At 41.9% G+C, this 25,282-nt stretch overlaps 1 protein-coding gene across 1 annotated transcript; it reads left to right on the plus strand.

Annotated features, from left to right (window-relative positions):
• Nucleotides 1-16,492: 16,492 nt before the first annotated feature.
• Nucleotides 16,493-22,618, plus strand: LOC106562250 (ammonium transporter Rh type C). The gene is made up of 11 exons (XM_014127014.3): nt 16,493-16,799; nt 17,601-17,793; nt 18,713-18,863; nt 19,056-19,203; nt 19,390-19,556; nt 19,720-19,857; nt 20,121-20,257; nt 20,571-20,695; nt 20,843-20,916; nt 21,166-21,251; nt 21,491-22,618. The coding sequence occupies exons 1-11, from the start codon at nt 16,574-16,576 to the stop codon at nt 21,528-21,530; spliced, it is 1,485 nt and encodes a 494-aa protein (XP_013982489.1). The 5' UTR covers nt 16,493-16,573; the 3' UTR covers nt 21,531-22,618.
• The last annotated feature ends 2,664 nt before the right edge of the window (nt 22,619-25,282 follow it).

Genomic DNA, 25,282 nt, shown 5'->3' on the forward strand with positions numbered 1-25,282 from the left:
TTCTAAGGGAGATGTAAGGAATGGGCTGGTTTGAAAAGTAGGACCAAATTCACTCTGATTTTACCTCGATTCCTGTAACAGTGTGAATTTGGACCGTTGCCTTTAAAAGCCGCAATGCCTATAACTAGTGATTGGATTGAATACCGGTCTCAATTTGGCCCGAATTTTGTAGACATGAAATGGTTTGCTGCAGTTGCAACATATTTGACTCAAACTAACTTTGTGTTTATGCATATTTGTAGTTAATATCTAACTACTAAACATATAACTTATAGTTAAGTTGTAGTGATAATTATTGATATTGCCGCATTCAAACACTCAGTGGTGTGTCTCTGGGTCTTTAGTAGTTGAATATTAACTACAAAAGGAACATGCATAAATGCAAAGTTAGTTTGAGTCAAAGAGGAAGCTGCTGTTGCAACATATTTCATGTGTATAAAAGTAGGGCCAAATTCACTTTGTTTTAAGTGAGATATGAGGAATTTGTGTGTGTTGATTCCTGGAACAGAGTGCATTTGGTCCTACATTCAAAATCAGTCCCATTCCTTATCTCATATCAAATAGTGAATGTGGCCCTACTTTTGTACACATAAATACTGTATGTAGCTGCAGTTGTTCTAAGTGAGATATAAGGAATGAGACTGGTTTGACAAGTAGGACAAAATTCACTCTGTTCCAGGAATCAACACACACACAAAAAAGAATATGCAGAAACACAAAGTTACTTTGAGTCAAATATGTTGCAACTGCAGCTACATACAGTATTTGTGTACAAAAGTAGGGCCACATTCACTATTTGATATGAGATAAGGAATGGGACTGATTTTGAATGTAGGACCAAATGCACTCTGTTCCAGGAATCACCACAACAATTTCTCATATCTCACTTAAAACAAAGAGTGAATTTGGCCCTACTTTTATACACATTAAATAGGAAGCTGCTGTTGCAACATCTTTGACTGAAATTAGCTTCGTGTTTAATTATATTCATTGTTGTAGTTAAAGGGGAACTACACCTGCTGAATTGGCCTCGTTTTTGTTTTCTTGTTCCTCAAGAAATGCTGGAGGCCATGACAGAAGCCACATGTGAGTTGGCTTGGGGGTGGGGTTTGATGTGGGTGTTTCTTGGGTGTGTCCTTGCCACACCCATCTGTCAAAACCTTGCCTGCAGCTGTTTCCCCCACTCAATCACAACAAACAAACTGCCTGCAGGTTGAGTTCAATAACTACAGGCAGATAGATGTATGATGAGATGCCGGATGAAGCGTTGAATAGGTCAGTAGCCTACAGAGTAATACGAGATGAATGCAATTGCTGAATATATGTAGATATTCTAAATTAAGTGTTTTGATAACTTTCAAATGTAGTAACAGGTCCATGTACAATAAACAACACTTTACATAATACCATAGAAGCAGTGTTCTGCTAATATAACAATGTACACCTTTCATTGTCATTCTCAGGGATTTTGTCTGGTGGTAATAGGGCTACCTTGGCAAACATGTCAGAGCGGTCATAACTTCCTGTGTGGTGTCCGTATACAACAGGAATTCCCTGATCCTGATGCAGAATACATACGGGTTCTCCCTCCCCATAATGACTGATACCATTCAATTAAATAATACAAAAAGATAATACAAATAAAAGTTGTCTAGTAAAATGTTAATGCTGAGTGACAGGTCTCTGTCCATTCAGCGACGTCAGTATCAAGCCTGTCTGTCGGTCAGGACTATCACATCATCTTGCAAGTCTCCAAGTGCTGGCTCCATAGAGCCTCTTGATATCTGACAAACATACACTCATTGACCAGTTTATTAGGTACACCCATCCATGTAGTACTGTGTCGGACCCCCCATTGCCTCCAGAACAGCCTGAATTCTTCGGGGGATTCTACAAGGTGACGGAAACGTTCCACAGGGATGTTAGTCCAAACTAACGTTATGGCATCACACAGTTTCTGCAGATTGGACGGGCATACGTTCATGCTACGAACAGCCAGTTCTATATCTTCCCAAAGATACTATATTGGGTTGAGGTCTGGGGCAGGACACTCAAGTAAACTGAACACGCTGTCATGTTCCAGGTGATGTTTTTCACTCTTCAATTGTCCAATGTTGGTGATTGCGTGCCCACTGGAGCCGCTTCTTCTTGTTTTTAGAAGATTTATTTATTTCACCTTTATTTAACCAGGTAGGCAAGTTGAGAACAAGTTCTCATTTACAATTGCGACCTCGCCAAGATAAAGCAAAGCAGTTTGACACATACAACAACAACAGAGTTACACATGGAGTAAAACAAACATACAGGGGGGAGGGTGTGGCTCAGCTGGTAGAGCATGGTGTTTGCAACGTGTTTGCAACGCCAGGGTTGTGGGTTCGATTCCCACGGGGGACCAGTACGGGAAAAAAAAAAAAAATGAAATGTATGCATTCACTACTGTAAGTCGCTCTGGATAAGAGCGTCTGCTAAATGACTAAAATGTAAAAAATACAGTCAATAATACAGTAGAAAAATAAGTCTATATACAATGTGAGCAAATGAGGTGAGATAAGGGAGGTAAAGGCAAAAAAATGCCATGGTGGCAAAGTACATACAATATAGCAAGCAAAACACTGGAATGGTAGATTTGCAGTGGAAGAAAGTGCAAAGTAGAAATAGAAATAATGGGGTCCAAAGGAGCAAAATAAATAAATAAATAAATAAACACAGTAGGGGAATAGGTTGTTGTTTGGGCTAAATTATAGATGGGCTATGTACAGGTGCAGTAATCTGTGAGCTGCTCTGACAGCTGGTGCTTGAAGCTAGTGAGGGAGATAAGTGTTTCCAGTTTCAGAGATTTTTGTAATTCGTTCCAGTCATTGGCAGCAGAGAACTGAAAGGAGAGGCGGCCGAAGGAGGAATTGTTTTGGGTGTGACCAGAGAGATATACCTGCTGGAGCGCGTGCTACAGGTGGGTGCTGCTATGGTGACCAGCGAGCTGAGATAAGGGGGGACTTTACCTAGCAGGGTCTTGTAGATGACCTGGAGCCAGTGGGTTTGGCGACGAGTATGAAGCGAGGGCCAGCCAACGAGAGCGTACAGGTCGCAGTGGTGGGTAATATATGGGGCTTTGTTGACAAAACGGATGGCACTGTGATAGACTGCATCCAATTTATCGAGTAGGGTATTGGAGGCTATTTTGTAAATGACATCGCCGAAGTCGAGGATTGGTAGGATGGTCAGTTTTACGAGGGTATGTTTGGCAGCATGAGTGAAGGATGCTTTGTTGCGAAATAGGAAGCCAATTCTAGATTTAACTTTGGATTGGAGATGTTTGATGTGAGTCTGGAAGGAGAGTTTACAGTCTAACCAGACACCTAGGTATTTGTAGTTGTCCACATATTCTAAGTCAGAACCGTCCAGAGTAGTGATGCTGGACGGGCGGGCAGGTGCAGGCAGCGATCGGTTGAAGAGCATGCATTTAGTTTTACTTGTATTTAAGAGCAGTTGGAGGCCACGGAAGGAGAGTTGTATGGCATTGAAGCTTGTCTGGAGGGTTGTTAACACAGTGTCCAAAGAAGGGCCAGAAGTATACAGAATGGTGTTGTCTGCGTAGAGGTGGATCAGAGACTCACCAGCAGCAAGGAGTGGAACCCTGTGTGGTCATCTGCTGCAATAGCCCATCCGTGACAAGGATTGACGAGTTGTGTGTTCCAAGATGCCGTTCTGCACACCACTGTTGTACTGTGCCATTATTTGTCCATTTGTGGGCCGCCTGTTAGATTGCACGATTTTTGCCATTCTCCTTTGACCTTAATTGCCAATCTCCTTCGGCCACCCACAGGACTGCCACTGACTGGATGTTTTTTGTTTGTCACACCATTCTCAGTAAACCCTAGACACTGTTGTGTGTGAAAAGCCCAGGAGGGAGGCAGTTTCTGAGATACTGGATCTGGCGCTCGTAGCACTGACTATCATACCATGCTCGAAGTCGCTTAGGCCACTCGTTTTGCCCATTGTAACATTCAGTCGAACAGTACCTGAATGCCTCAATGCCTGTCGGCCTGCTTTATATAGCAAGCCACTGCCCCGTGACTCACTGTCTTTAGGAGCAATCCATTTCTGTGAACAAGGTATACTGGCCACTGAGTGTATACTATGTTAAAGTTTGAACAGGTCAAACTAAATCTACCTAATTATAGCCTTCCCTGTAGCTCAGTTGGTAGAGCATGGTGTTTGCAACACCAGGGTTGTGGGTTCGATTCCCATGGGGGGCAAGCAAAAAAAATGTATGAAATGTATGCATTCACTACTGTAAGTCGCTCTGGATAAGAGCGTCTGCTAAATGACTAAAATGTAAATGTAAAAAATGTCTCCCCATCAACAAACATTTTTGAGCAGGCAAGAGGTGAGGCTGGAGGTAAGGTTTTTGCCAGCACCCCATTGATGGGCATAACAGCGTAGATCAGCTCCTGGCCCCTCATCAAAGATACTGGTTGGTCATACACAAACACACACACAAAGCACTGATTACATTATCAATGGTGGTTATGATTAGCATGGTGGAACCAACCTGATTGATGCATTCACCTTTCTATTTCACTTCAGATATAATGGTATGTGAAGTGAAATGTAATGGTAAACACAGCGATCAGGCTGGTTCTACCAGGCTAAGTTATGAAGGGGAATTGGGGAAAAACTCTAAACAGTTTTGAACTTTGACCAGGTCAAATGTCACCAACCTGTTTCAAGTGTCATTCCTGTTCCATTCATAGGAATGCTCACAGCTAGGGCATGTCTACATGATGCTGAGGGTCCCCCTGCTGGTCTTCTCTATGTTGCATGTTTGGCTTCAAACTGGACATCTCTGCAGCAGGCAATCCTCATAAACATGAGGTGGTGTTGACTGGGAGGGCCCGTGACAGGGTTGTTCAATAGATACACAAGTGGTAAATTGCATTTTGTTATAAAGAAAGGACAAAGCTTTTTTTGCACTTCACAACCAAAATGGCTTCTCCTTGTATCTGCTGGGTAATTGGCTGGGTAATTAATCAACTAGTTTATCAAACCGAGTATTTTTTTTGACACATTTTCACATAACACACATTATCCATTGTTGATGAAGCCGTCTGTGTCACCAGGGCAGTAACTCGGGTCAAGCTAATTCTAGGTCGTCACTAGTTACCACAGGCACAGTTATAAAGTTATGAACACTGCCTATTTCTACAATTACACTTCTTAGAATGTGATTTTAAACCTAAGCCTAACCACACTGCTAACTTTATGCATAACCCTAACCTTAAATTAAGACCAAGAAGTGAACTTTTGTACAGAATGACTGTAGCACCAGATTGTATTAGATTCAGGCCGGTAATGCCGCTATGGTTTGTTGCTCCAGTCCTAGTTCACTGTATTACTGAGACATGTGTTAGCTACCACCATAGCTGCATCCATTATTTAGTTTTGCCCTAGACAAGACAGAACACACTTGTATGAGCTACGAACTAACTTTCAAACCCGACTTGTAGGCCAACGCTACCTAGCTAGATAACTAGCTAACGTTAACTAGCCTATAGCTAGCTAACCTGCCTCGCTAGCATTATCAAATGATAACTTTACATAACCAGCAGTATCTAGACAATACACAATAAACTTGAATGAGCTATGAACTAACTAGGTTGTATTATCAAAAAACTAGCTAAACAAAAGTATATGTACTCCTTCACTTCATAAATGTACTCAGATCGCTACAGGCTCTGGGGGCCTGAGAGGGGGAAGCATCTTCCGACAGTATTCCCTGCAATGTTTTCAGCCTTGAAATCCTGGAGATCCAAGAACCTTTTAGCCACTTTCATAGTGATTTCCAGATTTCTTTGTTAGTTTGTCCTGTACAATGAATCACCTGCGCAATAAACGCAACAAAATCAACCTTCTTCAACGATTAATCTTTCAGCATCTCTCAACTGATTGACATCCACAGACTGTTGGACATTCACTGCCATAGCTTCATCATCTCAACTCGCTGATTTGACAATTTTCACTGCCTCTGCATAGGAGACCTTCTCGACAGCCCTGATCCTTCCTACTTTGACCTCCTTCACCCTAACATGGCAGTCAGGGAACTCTGGAACCTGATTCCCATCACAATTGGAATACCTTGCATCCTCAGACTCTTCAACAATGATATTCCGTTTGCAAAAACGTGGCAATTTTTTTTTTACATTTATGACATTGAAGATTTTGTACATAAGCTCACACCGCATATCTCATATATCCCAGCTTTACATGGGTCAGGAGAAATGTTTAATCTTACTTCAATAATACAGAAATGCTTTCCTCCCTCTTTCCATTCACAGGGCGGGTTAAGCAACGTGAATCAACTATTCCTGGCATGATCACAGTGGTGGAAAAAGTACACAATTGTCAGACTTGAGTAAAAGTAAAGATACCTTAATAGACAATTAAGAGAATAGAAAAAAGTAAAAGTGAAAATCACCCATTAAAATACTACTTGAGTAAAAGTCTGAAGGTATTTGGTTTAAAATATACTTAAGTATCAAAAGTAAATGTAATTGCTAAAATATACTTAAGTATCAAAGTAAAAGTATAAATAATTTCAAATTCCTTACATTAAGAAAACCAGACGGCACCATTTTCTTGTTTTTTAAATTTACAGATAGCCAGGGGCACACTCCAACACCCAGACATAATTTACAAACGAAGCATTTGTGTTCAGTGAGTCAGCCAGATCATATGCAGTAGGGATGACCAGAAATGTTGTCTTGGTAAGTGTGTGAATCGGACCATTTTCCTGTACTGCTAAGCATTCAAGTTCTTTTGGGTGTCAGGGAAAATATATGCAGTAAAAGGTACATTATTCTCTTTAGGAATGTAGTGAAGTAAAAGTTGTCAAAAATATAAATAGTAAAGTGCAGATACCCCAAAAAACAACTTAAGTAGTACTTTAAAGTATTTTTACTTAAGTACTTTAGACCAGGGTTTTCCAAACTCGGTCCTGGGCGCACGTTGTGAGTTTTGCCCAAGCACTACAAAGCTGATTCAAACAGCCAACTCGTCATCAAGCTTTGATTATTTCAATCAGCTGTGTAGTGCTAGGACAAAAATTCAAACGTGCACGTAGGGGGGTCCCCAGGACCGAGTTTGGGAAACCCTGCTTAATACCACTGCATGTTCTTTGAGCAGATACAATTTCAAAGCTAGTGCAGTTTGTACAGTTGCAGTTACGGAGCTAGTACATCTAGTACAGATTACATTTCATTGCAAATAAAGATTTTTCAAAGCTAGTACAGCAATTTCAAAAGCAGCTAGTACAGCAAAGTGTTGGTAATAGTCGATTTTTAAACATTAGTTGTAAAGGTACCTTAACATTTAATTGACTCAGGACCTGATTTATAGCTAGTTTTGGTTGGCTTCTCTGCTCTATGAGCCTGTCCACTTTACTACCCTACTGGCTGAGCTTTGAACCACAATGTCTTCAGGGCCTGAATGTCACAGGATGACCAGGGGTCAACAAAATAACCCAAAACGCTGCTGCGGAAACATTCCAATTCATAAAAGCATGCTTCTTCTATGTGTCATAACTCCAATAATCTCCAAACTTCTCAGAAGCCTATCTCCCCATCCCTCAGCGTTACCCAAGTTTTTTTTGGTCCACATATCACGATGCAGGAAACCTTATGACTCCGCCAGGGGTTTTGCGTCAGTCTGTGACATCTTAAAAGTGAGTTATCACATGACTAGCCATTGTAAAGGGTTTCACGTCAGTGTGGTATGATGAAGTGTATCTCTGTTGTAGATCAGTGCTCTCTGTCAGCAGGCTATCAAGAGTGTCAGGCCCTACTACGAGTGAGCGTGGGTCGGTATCACCCAGAGATGGCTGCCTGTCTCTCATTCCTCTACGCTATCACCTATCTCATGAATGCATACTGTATGCATACTGTACGTCTCTAAGCATCAACCAAGGTGCATGAACAAAGGAGCAAACTGGAAATGTGAGAGATACTCTGATAACTCTTGGTAAACTCCGAGCTGTATGGGTTATTAGTAACATCCAGTTATGAATCACCTGGCGAAGGATGTATTCTCTGTGATGTGAGCCAAGGGAGGCTTCACTCCGAGCCAGTATGTCGCTCAGACTGCTGCATCACCATGTATCACATAAATCACATTTGATTTGTTTTCACAGTAGAGATGACATGAGTAATGAGGAGCTTTCTAAGACAAAGGTAAACAATCACTGGGCTTGGGCCTTCATGGAACTTCTACTGTTGTTCCTGTTTTCTTTTGCTTGGTTTCTATTACTGTGGTATAGCAATGCTATAATGCAGAGTGGGTGGATTGTTCATCTTCTTGTGCTTTAAATCCCTGACTTAAAGGGAAAATCCACTCCAAAACTATACTTTTGGTTTTCTTTTCATTAGTCTACTGTTGATACAGTCCCCAAATGTTTTGCATGTTAGCAGTCAAGTTTTCAAGATATTGGACATTCAAGAAGCAAGGTGTCACTTGCCACATCATTATGATGCAAAACACATAGTGTATTTTCCTTCAAGCCAGCAAGGTGGAAAAATCTGCCATTCTACCCTTGAGCAAGGCAGTTAACCTCCAACAACAACTGCTTCCCGGATGCCGATGACGTGGATTAAGGCAGCCCTCCGCACTTCTCTGATTCAGAGGGTTAAATGCGGAAGACACATTTCAGTTGAATGCATTCAGTTATACAACTGACTAGGTATCCCCTTTCCCTTCCCTTCACATCTCCGATGTTGTGTCATTCATATTCACTCTCTCTCCTTCACATCTATAGCCTGGTCCCAGATCGGTGCTATCATTCCAACTCCTTGTCACAGAAAACAATGAAAGACATGATAATTCAATAAGTATTTGGTAAGAGAGCAAAAATAGACTGGCTAAGTTTAAGGAGAGAGGGCCCTGTTGCTTTACACTGTACATTTTCTCATATCCTCAGACCTCATGTGGTTTTACACCCTTCAGTGGTGTCAGAGATGGTTAATAGTCGCTCTGGATAGGAGCGTCTGCTAAATGATGTAAATGTAATGTAAATGTATTGCAGCATTGGCAGGCAAACCACATTCACTGTTTTGGGCAGAGAGGTCTAACAAAGAAAAACTCAGAAATTGCCTGAAGTATCTGTGGTGCGCTGTTCTGTGGCTCACCTGCCTATTGATTGGCAGTTCTTCATGAGATCTTATGGTACATCACTGGTGGAATGTATCAGCGCTGCGACAATGACAGTTGAGGACACCACACCATGTAATAGATAGCCTTGTAGGAATGTAGCTTTGAAGATAACGATCTGAGTGCCTCCATAATATCCCTCGGTCACATTCTTTCACTGATTAGTTTTGTTTGTGAAACGTTTGTATAACTCACCTTGGCCCAACTGAATGGTTGGTCTTCTGGAGCTACTGGAGGCTATGTCTGACATTCACTCAAACCTTTAATTAAAACAATCACTGAAAAAACCTGAACTGTCTGAAAGGCATTGCCCTGGTTTAGTCTGTCTCTAATGGTTCATTCTTTGAAGGCTGTTCAGGCTCATAACAACGAGGAGGTGAGACCCAGTCATACATTTCTTTTTGAATAAGGTTGTTGTATTATTCCGAACCATCAGAAAACTCCTTATTAGACAACCTATTAGATATGCAAGGCACTTTTGTCCTCGTACAATTCATTTATTTTGTTTACAGACAACTTAGGCCTACTCATCCAACATATCTTGTTGAAGTTATATCCCGTAGTTGAAGCCTCAGTGCCAGTCGGGTTGTGCTATCATGCCAATGCCAATGTTGGCTTGATAATGACAGCAGTGAAGTTTGCATTGGCAAGAGCACAAACAGAGATGGGACCAGGCTACCATAGTTGAACACTGAAGATACCATTGTAAAGAGACACCTCAAACCTAATCTGAAATGCAATAAGCAAAATAAAAAATGTATACCACTCTTATTGTTGCTACTACAGTACAATTGACAATCATTATAGCATTCTTATCATTGCATTTCCTGTTGATTACAGTACAACATCAATTTATGCTTACCCAGCAGTTTTTTATGCTTATGTCACTAAGATCTTGTACAGTACAAATACCATGAGTTTGTCCATAAATTCCCTCTGATTATCAACTGTCAAAAACTACAGTAGATGTTAGAATAGCAAAAGAAACGCTCCAGGGCCTTGATCATAGTTAAGATAAGAGTCATCAGCGAGACACCAACTAAGACAGCAACCAACATCATGCTGTGTGTGTCCGTCACGCGTGTTCTTATCAGGCCCCATGTGCACGCGTCGCCTGCATACCTAGAAAACACATGCAATTAGGAGGATCTTCTCTTCTAGTATAGGTGCACAGGTCCTTATTGATACAGAGTTCACTAAGGGTTCAATAATACTGTGTTTCATCATATATTCAGTAGTTGGCCTATGTGGTTAGCTACTGGTGACTTTAGAAGTAGAGTTTGGTAGGGGCTCAATCAAGGCAAATTTTAAATCAAAATCATACCTAAAGTTTGGGCTCTACTGAAAACCACATCAGGGGTCTCCAAGGTAAGCGAAACAACATTGATCCATGTCAAGGTCCAGGTGAGAGTAATTTTGTTTACTGAACATTTGTTTCAGGATTAGATTACTTGAATTTCTAATTCTCACACTCCTCTCTTCTCTCCCTACCCTGAACAAAACTTTCAGATTCCAGATTCCATTTAATTGAAAAGCCATTTCATTCAATATACTTTGTTCAAAATATATATTTAGTAGTAAGATTATGTTACCCCACATTATACTGCCAGTTTCCTCTTAGTGCTCTGACTATGTACATATAATCCAGACTGATACAGGCCTGCTGTTCAAGGAAGTCAGTGTGGCACATGGAGTTACCGGATGCCCTTATAGCCTCAGATACACCTCATTACCACTTTGGGCAGATGACTGGACAGATATTACTCTGTGTGTCTATTTAAATTGATACAGACATAAACAAAACATTTGGTATGTTATCCTGCAGGCCTGTGTTGTATGCCAGAAATGCCCCTGTTGCATGCAGTGTTTATTTAAGATCAATCCACACATCACCATCAAAACTAGTAGCACACTATCAACCCAAACATCACCATCACCAGGACAAACAAGCCTCTATGTAGGCTGTAAATGATTATATTTTCTATTGCACTGACCTTAAATTCTATCAATAATGCACCAACTAAGTTGCAAGCTATGGGTAGAAGATTTGGTACTGCAATTTGCATAGCCTTGGTACTCATCTCAACATTATTAGGCTACATGAATTATGTCTGCTCAAATAGATTAAGGAAGACAGACATTGTTAAATAGGTACACACATGTTAAACAAAAATGATCATTTGTTTGTCCAAACATAAATATTTAAATACATGTTAATTAATTCATTACAGACAGCGGATAGGGTAATATCCCCCAAAGATGCAAATACAGTTCATGGTCACTCAAAGCAGCCAAAGCTGAGGTTGCTGATCCATCAGCTGCTTTCTTAAATAAACACTGCAGGTAGAAGGGGAATTTATTGCATACAACACAGTGCTGTGGGATAACATACCAAATGTGTGGTTTATGTCTGGTGTTCAACCTTCCTAAGTTCTCCCATGTCACCCTGCTCCTCCGCACAGTCCACTGGCTTCCAGTCGAAGCTTGTATCATCATCAAGACCCCGGTGCTTGCTTACGGAGCTGCAAGGGGAACTGCCCCTCCTTACCTTCAGGCTATGCTCAAACCCTACGTCCCAACCCAAGCACTTCGTTCAGCCACCCCTGGTCTCTTAGCCCTCCCACCTCTAAGGGAGGGCAGCTCCCGCAGCCCACTCAAAGCTCTTCTCTGTCCTGACACCCCAATGGTGGAACAAGCTTCCCCCTAAAGATAGGACAGCGTTCCCTGCCCCTCTTCCGAAAACCTCTGAAACCCTACCTCTTTGAAGAATATCTTAAATAACTCTCATGTACCATCTAAACCGCTGTAAAATATATTTTTCATCACCAAAAATATTGTATTTTCAGCTGTTTGAAGCTGGTGTACAAAACCGCAAGTAAAAGATGCAAAATCGAAACTTATGCACGGGAAGCATATAAATAGTGCACATGGAACAGATCTATCACTTCTTAGACTTGCTTTCAATGCGATTTACAGATCTATAACTCACATTTCTATGAGAATTTGGTCGGATCGCCCAAAAAGTTACATATTGCAACTTTAAATGTTGTATATATCTGTCTTTTGACTACAAAAAATGTCAACCATGACCTACAGTATTTGTAGTTTCCCTGACCTTCTCTAATGCAGAATGTTGTTTGTGATGAATACTGTTATATAATAGTGGTCATACAATATCATATGAATTATAGGAAGTACAGTACCAGTCAAAAGTTTGGACACACCTACTCATTTCAGGGTTTTTCTTTATTTGTACTATTTTCTAAATTATAGAATAATAGTGGAGACATGAAAACTATGAAATAACACATATGGAATCATGTAGTAACAAAAAGTGTTAAACAAATAAAAATCTATTTTATATTTGAGATTCTTCAAAGTAGCCACCCTTTGCCTTGCTGACAGCTTTGCACACTCTTGGCATTCTCTTGACCATCTCCACCTGGAATGCTTTTCCAACAGTCTTGAAGGAGTTCCCACATATGCTTAGCACTTGTTGGCTGCTTTTCCTTCACTCTGCGGTCCAACTCATCCCAAACCATCTCAATTTGGTTGATGTCGGGTGATTGTGGAGGCCAGGTCATCTGATGCAGTACTCCATCACTCTCTTTCTTGGTCAAATAGCCCTTACACAGCCTGGAGGCATGTTGGGTCATTGTCCTGTTGAAAAACAAACAATAGTTCCACTGAGCACAAAACTGATGGGATGGCGAATCGCTGCAGAATGCTGTGGTAGCCATGCTGGTTAAGTGCGCCTTGAATTCTAAATAAATCACAGACAGTGTCACCAGCAAAGCACCCCCACACCATCACACCTCCTCCTCCTCCATGCTTCGCCGTGGGAACCACACATGCGGAGATCCTCCGTTCACCTACTCTGCATCTCACAAAGACATGGCGGTTGGAACTTTGGACTCATCAGACCAAAGGACAGATTTCCACTGGTTGAATGTCCATTGCTCGTGTTTCTTAGTCCAAGCAAGTCTCTTCTTCTTATTGATATCCTTTAGTAGTGGTTTCTTTGCAGCAATTCGACCATGAAGGCCTGATTCACGCAGTCTCCTCTGAACAGTTGATGTTGAGATGTGTCTGTTACTTGAACTCAATTTCTGAGGCTGGTAACTTTATACCCCAGAAGTTAATGGGTATCTGTAGGACGAATGTACAGTTGAAGTCGGAAGTTAGGATGGAGTCATTCAAACTCGTTTTTCAACCACTCCACAAATTTCTTGTTAACAAACTAAAGTTTTGGCAAGTCGGTTAGGACATCTACTTTGTGCATGACGGAAGTCATTTTTCCAACAATTGTTTACAGACAGATTATTTCACTTATAATTCACTGTATCACAATTCCAGTGGGTCAGAAGTTTATATACACTAGGTTGACTGTGCCTTTAAAGAGCTTGGAAAATTCCAGAAAATTATGTTATGGCTTTAGAAGGTTCTGATAGGCTAATTGACAACATTTGAGTCAATTGGAGGTGTACCTGTGGATGTATTTCAAGGCCTACCTTCAAACTCAGTGCCTCTTTGCTTGACATCATGGGAAAATCTAAAGAAATCAGTCAAGACCTCAGAAAAGAATTGCAGGTCTGGTTCATCCTTGGGAGCAATTTCCAAATGCCTGAAGGTACCACGTTCATCTGTACAAACAATAGTATGCAAGTATAAACACCATGAGACCACGCAGCCGTCATACCACTCAGGAAGGAGATGCGTTCTGTCTCCTAGAGATGAACGTACTTTGGTGCGAAAAGTGCAAATCAATCCCAGAACAACAGCAAAGGACCTTGTGAAGATGCTGGAGGAAACAGGTACAAAAGTATCTATATCCACAGTTAAACGAGTCCTATGTCGACATAACCTGAAAGGCCACTCAGCAAGGAAGAAGCCACTGCTCCAAAACCGCCATAAAAAAGCCAGACTACGGTTTGCAACTGCACATGGGGACAAAGATCGTACTTTTTGGAGATATGTCCTCTGGTCTGATGAAACAAATATAGAACTGTTTGGCTATAATGACCATCGTTATGTTTGGAGGAAAAAGGGGGAGGCTTGCAAGCCGAAGAACACCATCCCAACCGTGAAGACAAGTTGGGTGACATACAGACATACACCACGGAGTGATTGACCAAACATGAGTAAACACAGTCACAAAGCCCAATTATCTTATGTTAACAATCACTCAAGCCCCTTGAAAGAAATGCTAAGTAACATGACCTGGCAAGAGATGAACAATGGCTGCACCATTAGATATTTAAAGCACTGTCCGTCTGTCACCTCAAACACTGAAGGAGGGACTGGTGCACTTCACAAAATAGATGGCATCATGAGGAAAGTAAATTATGTGGACATATTGAAGCAACATCTCAAGACATCAGTCAGGAAGTTAAAACTTGGTCGCAAATGGTCTTCCAAATAAACAATGACATCAAGCATACTTCCAAAGTTGTGGCAAAATGGCTTAAGGTCAACAAAGTCAAGGTATTGGAGTGGCCATCACAAAGCCTTGACTTCAATCCTATAGAAAATGTGTGGGCAGAACTCTAAAAGCGTGTGTGAGCAAGGAGGCCTTCAAACCTGACTCAGTTACACCAGTTCTGTCAGGAGGAATGGGCCAAAATTCACCCAACTTATTGTGGGAAGCTTGTGGAAGGCTACCTGAAACGTTTGACCCAAGTTAAACAATTTAAAGGCAATGCTACCAAATACTAATTGAGTGTATGTAAACTTCTGACCCACTGAGAATGTGATGAAAGAAATAAATGCTGAAATAAATCATCTCTCTCTCTACTATTATTCTGACATTTCACATTCTTAAAATAAAGTGGTGATTCTAACTGACCTAAGACAGGGAATGTTCACTAGGATTAAATGTCAGGAATTGTGAAAACTGAGTTTAAATGTATTTGGCTAAGGTGTATGTAAACTTCTGACTTCAGCTGTATATGGTTGGTTCAGGAGGAGCCAGGGGGCTTTGGGAGGTGCTGAGTAGAGGAGAGTCAATCACATGATTGCGGTCACTGATAATGGTGGACAGCTGTGGATTAGTGAGGAAGGGGGTCGAGGTCAGGTCAGGTCACATTAAGGGAGAAGGAACAGTTTATTGCCCACATCACTTAACGTCCTGCCTAGTAATAAAGAGGGAAGGAGACTCCTCCCAAATTGGGGTATATATACTACCACTGGTGGAAATATGTTTTTGTCTTATGCAGCTGTATGACCCAACGGGTGAATAAACTTGGTTTACACAAACTTGGCCTTCCCTGTAGCTCAGTTGGTAGAGCATGGTGTTTGCAACGCATGGTGTTTGCAATGCCAGGGTTGTGGGTTCGACTCCCACGGGGGGCCAGTACAAAAAAAAAATGTTTAAAAAAATGTATGAAATGAAAATGAAATGTATGCATTCACTACTGTAAGTCGCTCTGGATAAGAGTGTCTGCTAAATGACTAAAATGTAAGCTTTACTAATCGTCCTTGAGTTTTACTCGGTTCATTTAGAACCTAACACCATAATATGGACTTGGTCTTTTACCAAATAGGGCTATCTTCTGTATACCACCCCTACCTTGTCACAACACAACTGATTGGCTCAAACACATTAAGATGGAAAGAAATTCCACAAATTACATTTTAACAAGGCACACCTGTTAATTGAAATGCATTCCAGGGGAGTGTGCAGAGCTGTCAAAGGCAAAGGATGGCTACTTTGAAGAATCTCAAATATAAAATATATTTTGATTTGTTTAACACTTTTTTGGCTACTAGAATTTACATATGTTCCATATGTGTTATTTCATAGTTTTGATGTCTTCGCTATTATACTACAATGGAGAAATAGTAAAAATAAAGAAAAACCCTGGAATGAGTATCTGTGTCCAAACTTTTGACTGGTACTGTGTATCATCATATGTCTTACCCGGTTGTACAGTACAATAGCATACAAATTGGATGACTTAACTTATCATACATCTTGGAGGATGTATAGTATTATACTTCTTTCTCTGAGACCAGGTTGCTCGTTGCCCAGTAACAACAAAGGAGATCTCCTCTAAAAACATAAAATGGCAACCAAATTTCTTTTTTCGGGTTTTCCTCTAACCCCTCCAATGAAACATGTTGTTTGGGACAAACAATCAAATGCACGGGACTCTCTGCTGCCTCGTGCCAGATGTCGTCTATCAAGGTGCCAGAGGGCAGGAGGGGGGAGGGAGGGTTTGGCGCTGGGTAGGGCAACAGCTGGCTCACACTGAGGACACACCTCTGTTTTGTCCTATATATACCTGTAGTGATACAGCCTGTAGTTTCAGGGTCACAGACACACTCAGAGCAGGTTAAAGAGCATCACTGTCTCAGTTCTTACTCAGCCACCACCATGGGGAATTGCAGCCAGGGATGCAAAGACTGTTTCTGTCGGCCAAAGAACACCAACATCCGTCTTACACTGCCGGTAGTCTGCTTCGTCTGGCAGATCGCCATGATCATCCTCTTCGGAGTCTTCATCCGCTACGACGAGGAGTCGGACACACACTGGGTAGAGACCAAGGCCCATGACAACATCACCAGCGACATAGAGAATGACTTCTACTTCAGATACCCCAGTAAGTAGATTCCTAATCACTGGACTGCCTGGTGCATCCTTTAGGTTGACAATATACAGTAAATATATGATTCATGGTTTCATCTTAATTGAAATGATAAAGAATCAGGTTATTAATAAGATGCATGCTTGCTGTTTGATCAGATGACAACCTTTGATCTCTAGGATGTTTGACAATTTCCCCTGTGAAATCCCCTGGACAACGATCTCAGTCTCAGTTATTTTTAAAGCATCTATTCATTAATGGACTAATGCAGTAGCAGTCCAAATTTGCCTCTCTAACTTGGGTAAAAACTACGTATCCTCTTTACCACATGTTGGTCAGTGCTTATTTCCAATTTGTCTGATTCTATCTTGGTTTATACCAGCTTGTGATAATGCATCTTTTCTTATAGCCAGGCTGAATGAGTGACAAGTTAAGTTTGCTCGTGATGTTATGTGGCATCTGTTTCCTCTTGTAATATGATGTGTTTTGATTTGTCAGGGATTATATCCTACCTGTAGCTCTGGCATGTAAACTGATAGGGTGTGTATCCTAAATGTGCTAATCTGATGATGACATATCCAGTTGAACATGTCGAGTTAACAGCTTTAAAACTTCGACCAAATGGTACAGAACATCAGGACTCATTTGTATCAAAACTATGCAACTACTGAGTTCCCCTTGCATTGGATGCAATAACATGTTGCATTAACTATTAGGATTTATTTCACACTTTGAATAATTATGTCGCTCTCCCCCTTTCTCTTTATCCATCTCTCTCTATCTCACTCTTTCTCCTTCTAACCCTCCTCTCTCCAGGCTTCCAGGATGTCCATGTGATGATCTTTGTGGGTTTCGGGTTCCTCATGACTTTCTTGAAGAGGTACAGCTTCGGTGCGGTCGGCTTCAACTTCCTCATTGCCTCCTTCGGCCTGCAGTGGGCTCTGCTCATGCAAGGCTGGTTCCACTCTCTAGATCCCCAGACAGGAAAGATCTTCATCGGTGTTGAAAGGTATGCAACCGCACTGATATGCATCTATGAGGCTGCAATTTGTTCAGTAATTAGAGTGAGAACTGATGAGGTATGCACACGCATAGGAGAGGGGAGGCGGCTTAATCAGTGAGTTGCTACTGAGACAATGGCAGAATGGTTATACCATAGACTCTCTTAGGGTTAAGCAAGCTGTCACCATGGGTTAAGCAGTGATGGGTTAAACCAGGTACGGGCAACTGGCAGCCCATGGCCATCATATTATTCTTTTTTAAACTGGGGGGGACTCAGTCGGGGTCCCAACTTACTATTGAGAGTTAGAATAATAGAATAAACTAGTGCAATTTCAAAATGTGGTTGTGCATCAGCAGTCACTCGATTAGCCCATGTCAGCTACATTTTTTAGGTTGGTGAGTTAGTCTAGCGGCCAGCTATCTAGCATGATCGTATTACCGACCGGTGTGTGGCCCATCGATGCAACTATTTGCCTCCACCCCATGGCAAAATGTGTAGAATTGCTGCTAACTTGCTTAAGAACTGCAACATTTTCTCTATGTCCCATGCCAAAATGTGCTGTATTGCAGGAAATGTATTTTAAACTGTAAATGTTTTCTCTTCGCTGTCAAAGTTGCCCCTCCCTGGGTTCAACTGATGGATGGGTTCTTGTTCTGAGAATCTCAATAACAAGAGGTGGGGAGGTTGTAACCATTTAGGTTGACTTCATCACAAATATCATTATGTTTGAGACTTATCTCCTGTGGTATTCATCTTGAAGGGCAGACTATAGCTGAGAGAAAGACATGAAGGAGGATTACATGAAGGAGGATTACTTACTGATCTTGTCATTCAGGTTTTACTACTGTATACATGACTGACTCTCTCACACGACTCTCCAGTAATAATCTGTCTCCACCCACCCACCTGTGTCTTCTATCTGCAGTCTGATCAATGCTGACTTCTGTGTGGCGGGCTGTCTCATAGCCTACGGGGCAGTGCTGGGCAAAGTCAGCCCGGTCCAGCTGTTGGTTATGACCCTGTTTGGTGTCACTCTGTTCGCTGTGGAAGAGTACATCATTCTGAACTTACTTCATGTGAGTCCCATCAAGCACTCTCTGGGCGTACAACTATTAAATTAAACACACTGCATTAGCCATGGCTGGATTCATTTAATTCACCCTATAACCCGGATATAGTAACTTATTTATCTAACCTCAATGGCCTGCAGCCATGTAATCACATGGTTTGGTACACCTGGTAACAAATGACTGTTTCTGTCCCCACAGGCTAGGGATGCCGGGGGCTCCATGGTTATTCACACCTTTGGAGGTTATTATGGTCTGGCCATCTCTTGGGTCCTTTACCGACCTAATTTACACCAGAGCAAGCGTATGCAGGGCTCTGTGTACCACTCCGATACCTTCGCCATGATCGGTGAGTTAGTTGTCCATTGCATAAACATACGATTGGTTCTGATTTGCTCTGTGTGGGTTTCACTCGCTCTGGTGATGGTGACCTATCTTAGGTTTGTAGAAGTTTTCTGTCATGGAACTGTTCCTGTTCTGAAGTGTGTGTGATGATCGGTGTGTTTTAACTGTGTTGTCCCTTCTCTCTCCTCAGGCACACTGTTCCTGTGGATGTTCTGGCCCAGTTTCAACTCGGCCATTACTGACCATGGAGACGGTCAGCACAGGGCAGTCATCAACACATACCTGGGCCTGGCCTCCACTGTCCTCACCACAGTGGCCATCTCCAGCCTCTCTCAGAAGACTGGCAAGCTCGACATGGTAAGGAACCATCGCTATGTGTGTTTGTATGTGTGACATTCTCTGTAACTGTGTATTTGTGACACTAACTGATGACCTCTCAGTCTGCATAATCCTCCTCTGCGCTCATCTTGTCGACTGACAAGTTTGAGTGTCATGACTGGTGCTCTCTCTTGCTTAACAGGTGCATATCCAGAATTCCACCCTGGCTGGGGGTGTTGCCTTGGGGACAGCGGCTGAGTTTATGATCTCTCCCTACGGCGCTCTGATCGTGGGCTTCTTCTGCGGCATCATCTCTACCATGGGCTACATCTTCATTTCTGTGAGTCTCACCCCTGGCCACTCACAGCTTGAAGCTACAATGTCTTGTTTTGTAGGCTTAGTAGGTTCTGTCCAAAGAAAGTCATGACAACTCTTACAACTCTTATTTACTTCTTATGAATGATGTTGAGCCACACAAAAAAAAAAAGGTATAGCACTCTAAATGGCTGCCGAATCTTTATTGGGCAGATTCCTTTGCCATAAACGGTAGTACACTATTTGGGACTGTTTACGGGTGTTAAACTTTTCCCCGTCCCCTCCCAGCCCTTCTTGGAGAAGACACTGAAGATTCAGGACACGTGTGGAATACACAACCTGCACGCCATGCCTGGGGTGATTGGCGGGATAGTTGGAGCCATCACTGCTGCAGCTGCCAGCGAGTCAGTCTACGGAAAGCAGGGGTGAGCCAGGAGACCCGAGGGCCTAAGGCTACACAGCCAAACCACATGAACCTGAACATGTATCCTTGTTACCAGACAATCAGAACACATATTCCCCCACAACCTCTCATCAACCAATCATATAACAGTTACTGTATGTCACAGGACATATCTTAAATGATTAATGTTATTTTACACCAAACAATTTATGTCAGTTACAGTTTAGGCTGTAGTCTGACAGTTAGCTGGAAATATACAGAGTCATTAGAAGACTCAACATAAAGCCTAAATATGGGACACAATCTGATTCTGTACATTGTTCTTTTCCGTCCAGGTTGATCAACACGTTTGACTTCACTGGAGACTTTAAGGACAGAACCGTGTTAACTCAGGGTGGATACCAGGCCGCTGGCATGTGTGTGTCCATCGTCTTCGGGGTTGTAGGCGGAGCTATAGTCGGTGAGTTTGGCCGCGACAGCCTAGCATCAGAGATAGAGAGGAGCCATGGGCATATAAAGGGTGACCTAGAGGTGACATGGGCGGTGTAGGGGGTGACGTACTTGAAGGAAAGGGACTGAAGTTAAACGCTATCTCCTCTGTTCACAGGTTCCATCCTGAAGTTACCCATTTGGGGTGATCCTGCTGATGAGAATTGCTTCGATGATGAGGTGTACTGGGAGGTAAGGGAACCAGCCACTCATCACCTGCTGTTCACAATACAACCACTGGGTGGTGCCAATGTCTTTGATTTAGTGTCACGTGACGACCTACAGACCACCTTTGAGATCTACATCTGAATTTTTATGACTAAATGGAGAAAAAAAGATCAACTATAGTAGTAAATACAACTATTGCATTACACTGACCACACTGAAGACATTTCACACAAGTAGGACAATAAAACCTAAATCACCTATGATTCTTCACAGCTCCCTGATGAAGAGGAGGAGCATCAGGAGAGCATCCCTCCCATTCTGGAGTACAACAACCACATGATCCACAAGCAGCAAGACCTGTAAGTCCATTCAGCATGCTCTGTTTGACCATATCACAAAAATCGTTAGTGATTTGTTGAAGATATAATCAAGGATTAGTTTTAAATACAGTACTTGTTTATAGATAATCCAATCTTTTCTCAAACCATTATGTTCTCTGTTTATTGTAATGACTAATCATTCCACAAGAGAGAGCAGTGTAGGGAAAAATGTGTGTTTTTCTTTCTAAGTCTGTGATGTTTTGCTCTTATCCTAATAGATCTGAGTCCAACTTCTCTGTGGAACACTGTGAAAGCTAAATACAGAGGTGTGAGGACACCACTACCCAAACATGTGCTGATGGACCACGGAATTACAACGGAAATCCAACAGACAACTGCACTCCCCCTAAATGAAGACACCAATACAAGGCACATTTAAAACATGCTTTCTTGCGTCTTATGTTAAGGTCATTACATACATTTGAAGCCATTAGATACTGTAGGTGCCTCCCCCCTCCCCCCACACCATTAGATCACATACACTTCCTAGATGGTTATGCACTGGCACGGAACACTCTGTCCTGAATTCTGGTCAAATACGAATCTATTGAAAGGACTTCAAAGATCTGCACTTAATCCACATTATGTATGTCCAACTATAACCTACTACACAAAATGGCCAATAGAGCTTTTCCTGAGCATTGGTATACTGTGTTTTTATTTATATATATATATATATATAATTATTATATATATTAAACAATCACACACTGTGAAATCTTTGACCACCACCACTGAATTGAATGAGGTTGAGGAAAGGATTTTTTATGAAATCACTTTGGACAATCCTCATTCTGTGGCCTTGTATGTTGTACATTTTCTTCCCATTTTCTTTTCAGAGAATTTTTTATTTTAATACAGCTGGTGTATATGTGAAGAGGACGGTAGTTTACTTTTAGTTAAAAGTGAATATTTTGTCTATTGTGCTCTGAAAAACCCCAAAATGGTTTTGCTCTATTTTCACAATGCAGGAGTACCCTTTGAGTCCCCAATGTAATCATTTTCTTTGGTTAAATACTTTAAATCGTTATCCCAAACAAAGAGTCAGTGATGAGTTGTAGAAGTACATTTAAACTTTACTTGAACGTTTTTGGTAACATAATGCATTTAAACAGCTTTTAAAGCTACGTTTATGCAAACACATTTTCATCTCTATTGATTGAATGTATCCCCTGCCTTCTGAGATGCTCTCTGTCTTCCACCTCTTCATTATGTTTTTACTGTACTGTTGTCTGAGTGACAGAAGTTATTTAGATGTTTTTATGTAAATCTTATTCTATACTCAAAATCATGTTTATTTAAATGTTGCTACTCATGTAACTTAACAAATAAAATGTGATGTTAGATATACTGTTTGCCTCTTCTCCTTGATAGCTCCACAGTCATGTAAGATGGATGTCAGGATGTGTGTATCTGATGTCATGCTCAGTGTGAATGAGAAGATACTGTACATAAGATGTACATACAGACCAGCATGATCAACATGTACTGTAACAGCTGGGACCTTTTGAACGTCCACCACTATGGTGAGGTAATGAAGGGCTAAAATCAAGTCAGCAATTTTGGAGAGGGGAAACGCTTTTCACTGTTACGTTTTCGCAGCAGGTTAGGAAAATTAGCGTAGCACGTTAGGAGACTGAGGTTAAGGTTAAGAAAAAGGATTGGGGTCAGAGTTAGCAAAAACTAACCTGCTACGAAAATCACTTTCTATGGAAGTGCCGTGAAAAGTGTCCCCCTTTTGGAGAGACTACTACTACGGGGCCTACACCATGTGACCATGTCTGTTTGAGGATGATGAATTGTTTGAAAGTCATGGTAAGTCTATTTCAAATCAGTAATATCATTGAAATTGATATTATGAATCCTGTAAATATTGACTAGGTGTAACACGATGGTTTGGGACAGACTACAGCTAAGGAGACTTTGAAAGGAGTTTTATGTAAGTTGCCTCTGAAATTGATCTAATGTCTGTATATTTGCAAGTTTAAATGTGACTAACTGGCATTTTCATGTATCTTCTACAGGCTTAATACAGCAGCTGTATTTTAACCTTGATAAAACAGTTTTTTAGTCTAAAGCCACTAACCCAAAAGTTTTACTATTTAATTGTATTGAGTACATTCTTCTCTGCCTGTTTTGAGTGCTCCAACTTGTTTAACAGGAATTGGTCATTTTTGGGATGTTTTTCTTGGGCTATCACTATATTGGTTAGGCTAGTGCTTCAGTGATAACTTAAAGGTGTGTTTGAAAAGTGTGTTGTGCTCAAGTGTTTTCCTCATAGAAGTGCTGTGAATCACTATTTTCAAGTCCAATTACTCTGAGCATGTCACAAGGTAGGGAGGGGTAGGCAGGAGGCAGTCTCAGGTTTAGAACTACTGAGTTTATTAAAGCACATATATATATATATATATATATATATACACTGCTCAAAAAAATAAAGGGAACACTTAAACAACACATCCTAGATCTGAATGAAAGAAATAATCTTATTAAATACTTATTTCTTTACATAGTTGAATGTGCTGACAACAAAATCACACAAAAATAATCAATGGAAATCCAATTTATCAACCCATGGAGGTCTGGATTTGGAGTCACACTCAAAATTAAAGTGGAAAACCACACTACAGGCTGATCCAACTTTGATGTAATGTCCTTAAAACAGGTCAAAATGAGGCTCAGTAGTGTGTGTGGCCTCCACGTGCCTGTATGACCTCCCTACAACACCTGGGCATGCTCCTGATGAGGTGGCGGATGGTCTCCTGAGGGATCTCCTCCCAGACCTGGACTAAAGCATCCGCCAACTCCTGGACAGTCTGTGGTGCAACGTGGCGTTGGTGGATGGAGCGAGACATGATGTCCCAGATGTGCTCAATTGGATTCAGGTCTGGGGAACGGGCGGGCCAGTCCATAGCATCCATGCCTTCCTCTTGCAGGAACTGCTGACACACTCCAGCCACATGAGGTCTAGCATTGTCTTGCATTAGGAGGAACCCAGGGCCAACCGCACCAGCATATGGTCTCACAAAGGGTCTGAGGATGTCATCTTGGTACCTAATGGCAGTCAGGCTACCTCTGGCGAGCACATGGAGGGCTGTGCGGCCCCCCAAAGAAATGCCACCCCACACCATGACTGACCCACCGCCAAACTGGTCATGCTGGAGGATGTTGCAGGCAGCAGAACGTTCTCCACGGCGTCTCCAGACTCTGTCACATCTGTCACGTGCTCAGTGTGAACCTGCTTTCATCTGTGAAGAGCACAGGGTGCCAGTGGCGAATTTGCCAATCTTGGTGTTCTCTGGCAATTGCCAAACGTCCTGCACGGTGTTGGGCTGTAAGCCACCCCCACCTGTGGATGTCGGGCCCTCATACCACCCTCATGGAGTCTGTTTCTGACCGTTTGAGCAGACACATGCACATTTGTGGCCTGCTGGAGGTCATTTTGCAGGGCTCTGGCAGTGCTCCTCCTGCTCCTCCTTGCAGAAAGGCGGAGGTAGCGGTCCTGCTGCTGGGTTGTTGCCCTCCTATGGCCTCTTCCACGTCTCCTGATATACTGGCCTGTCTCCTGGTAGCGCCTCCATGCTCTGGACACTATGCTGACAGACACAGAAAACCTTCTTGCCACAGCTTGCATTGATGTGCCATCCTGGATGAGCTGCACTACCTGAGCCACTTGTGTGGGTTGTAGACTCCGTCTCATGCTACCACTAGAGTGAAAGCACCGCCAGCATTCAAAAGTGACCAAAACATCAGCCAGGAAGCATAGGAACTGAGAAGTGGTCTGTGGTCTCCACCTGCAGAACCACTCCTTTATTGGGGGTGTCTTGCTTATTGCCTATAATTTCCACCTGTTGTCTATTCCATTTGCACAACAGCATGTGAAATTTATTGTCAATCAGTGTTGCTTCCTAAGTGGACAGTTTGATTTCACAGAAGTGTGATTGACTTGGAGTTACATTGTGTTGTTTAAGTGTTCCCTTTATTTTTTTGAGCAGTATATATTCCTTGTT

Source organism: Salmo salar, chromosome 11 (genome assembly GCF_965601325.2).
Source record: "Salmo salar chromosome 11, fSalSal1, whole genome shotgun sequence".
NCBI classification, from domain to species: Eukaryota; Metazoa; Chordata; class Actinopteri; order Salmoniformes; family Salmonidae; genus Salmo; species Salmo salar.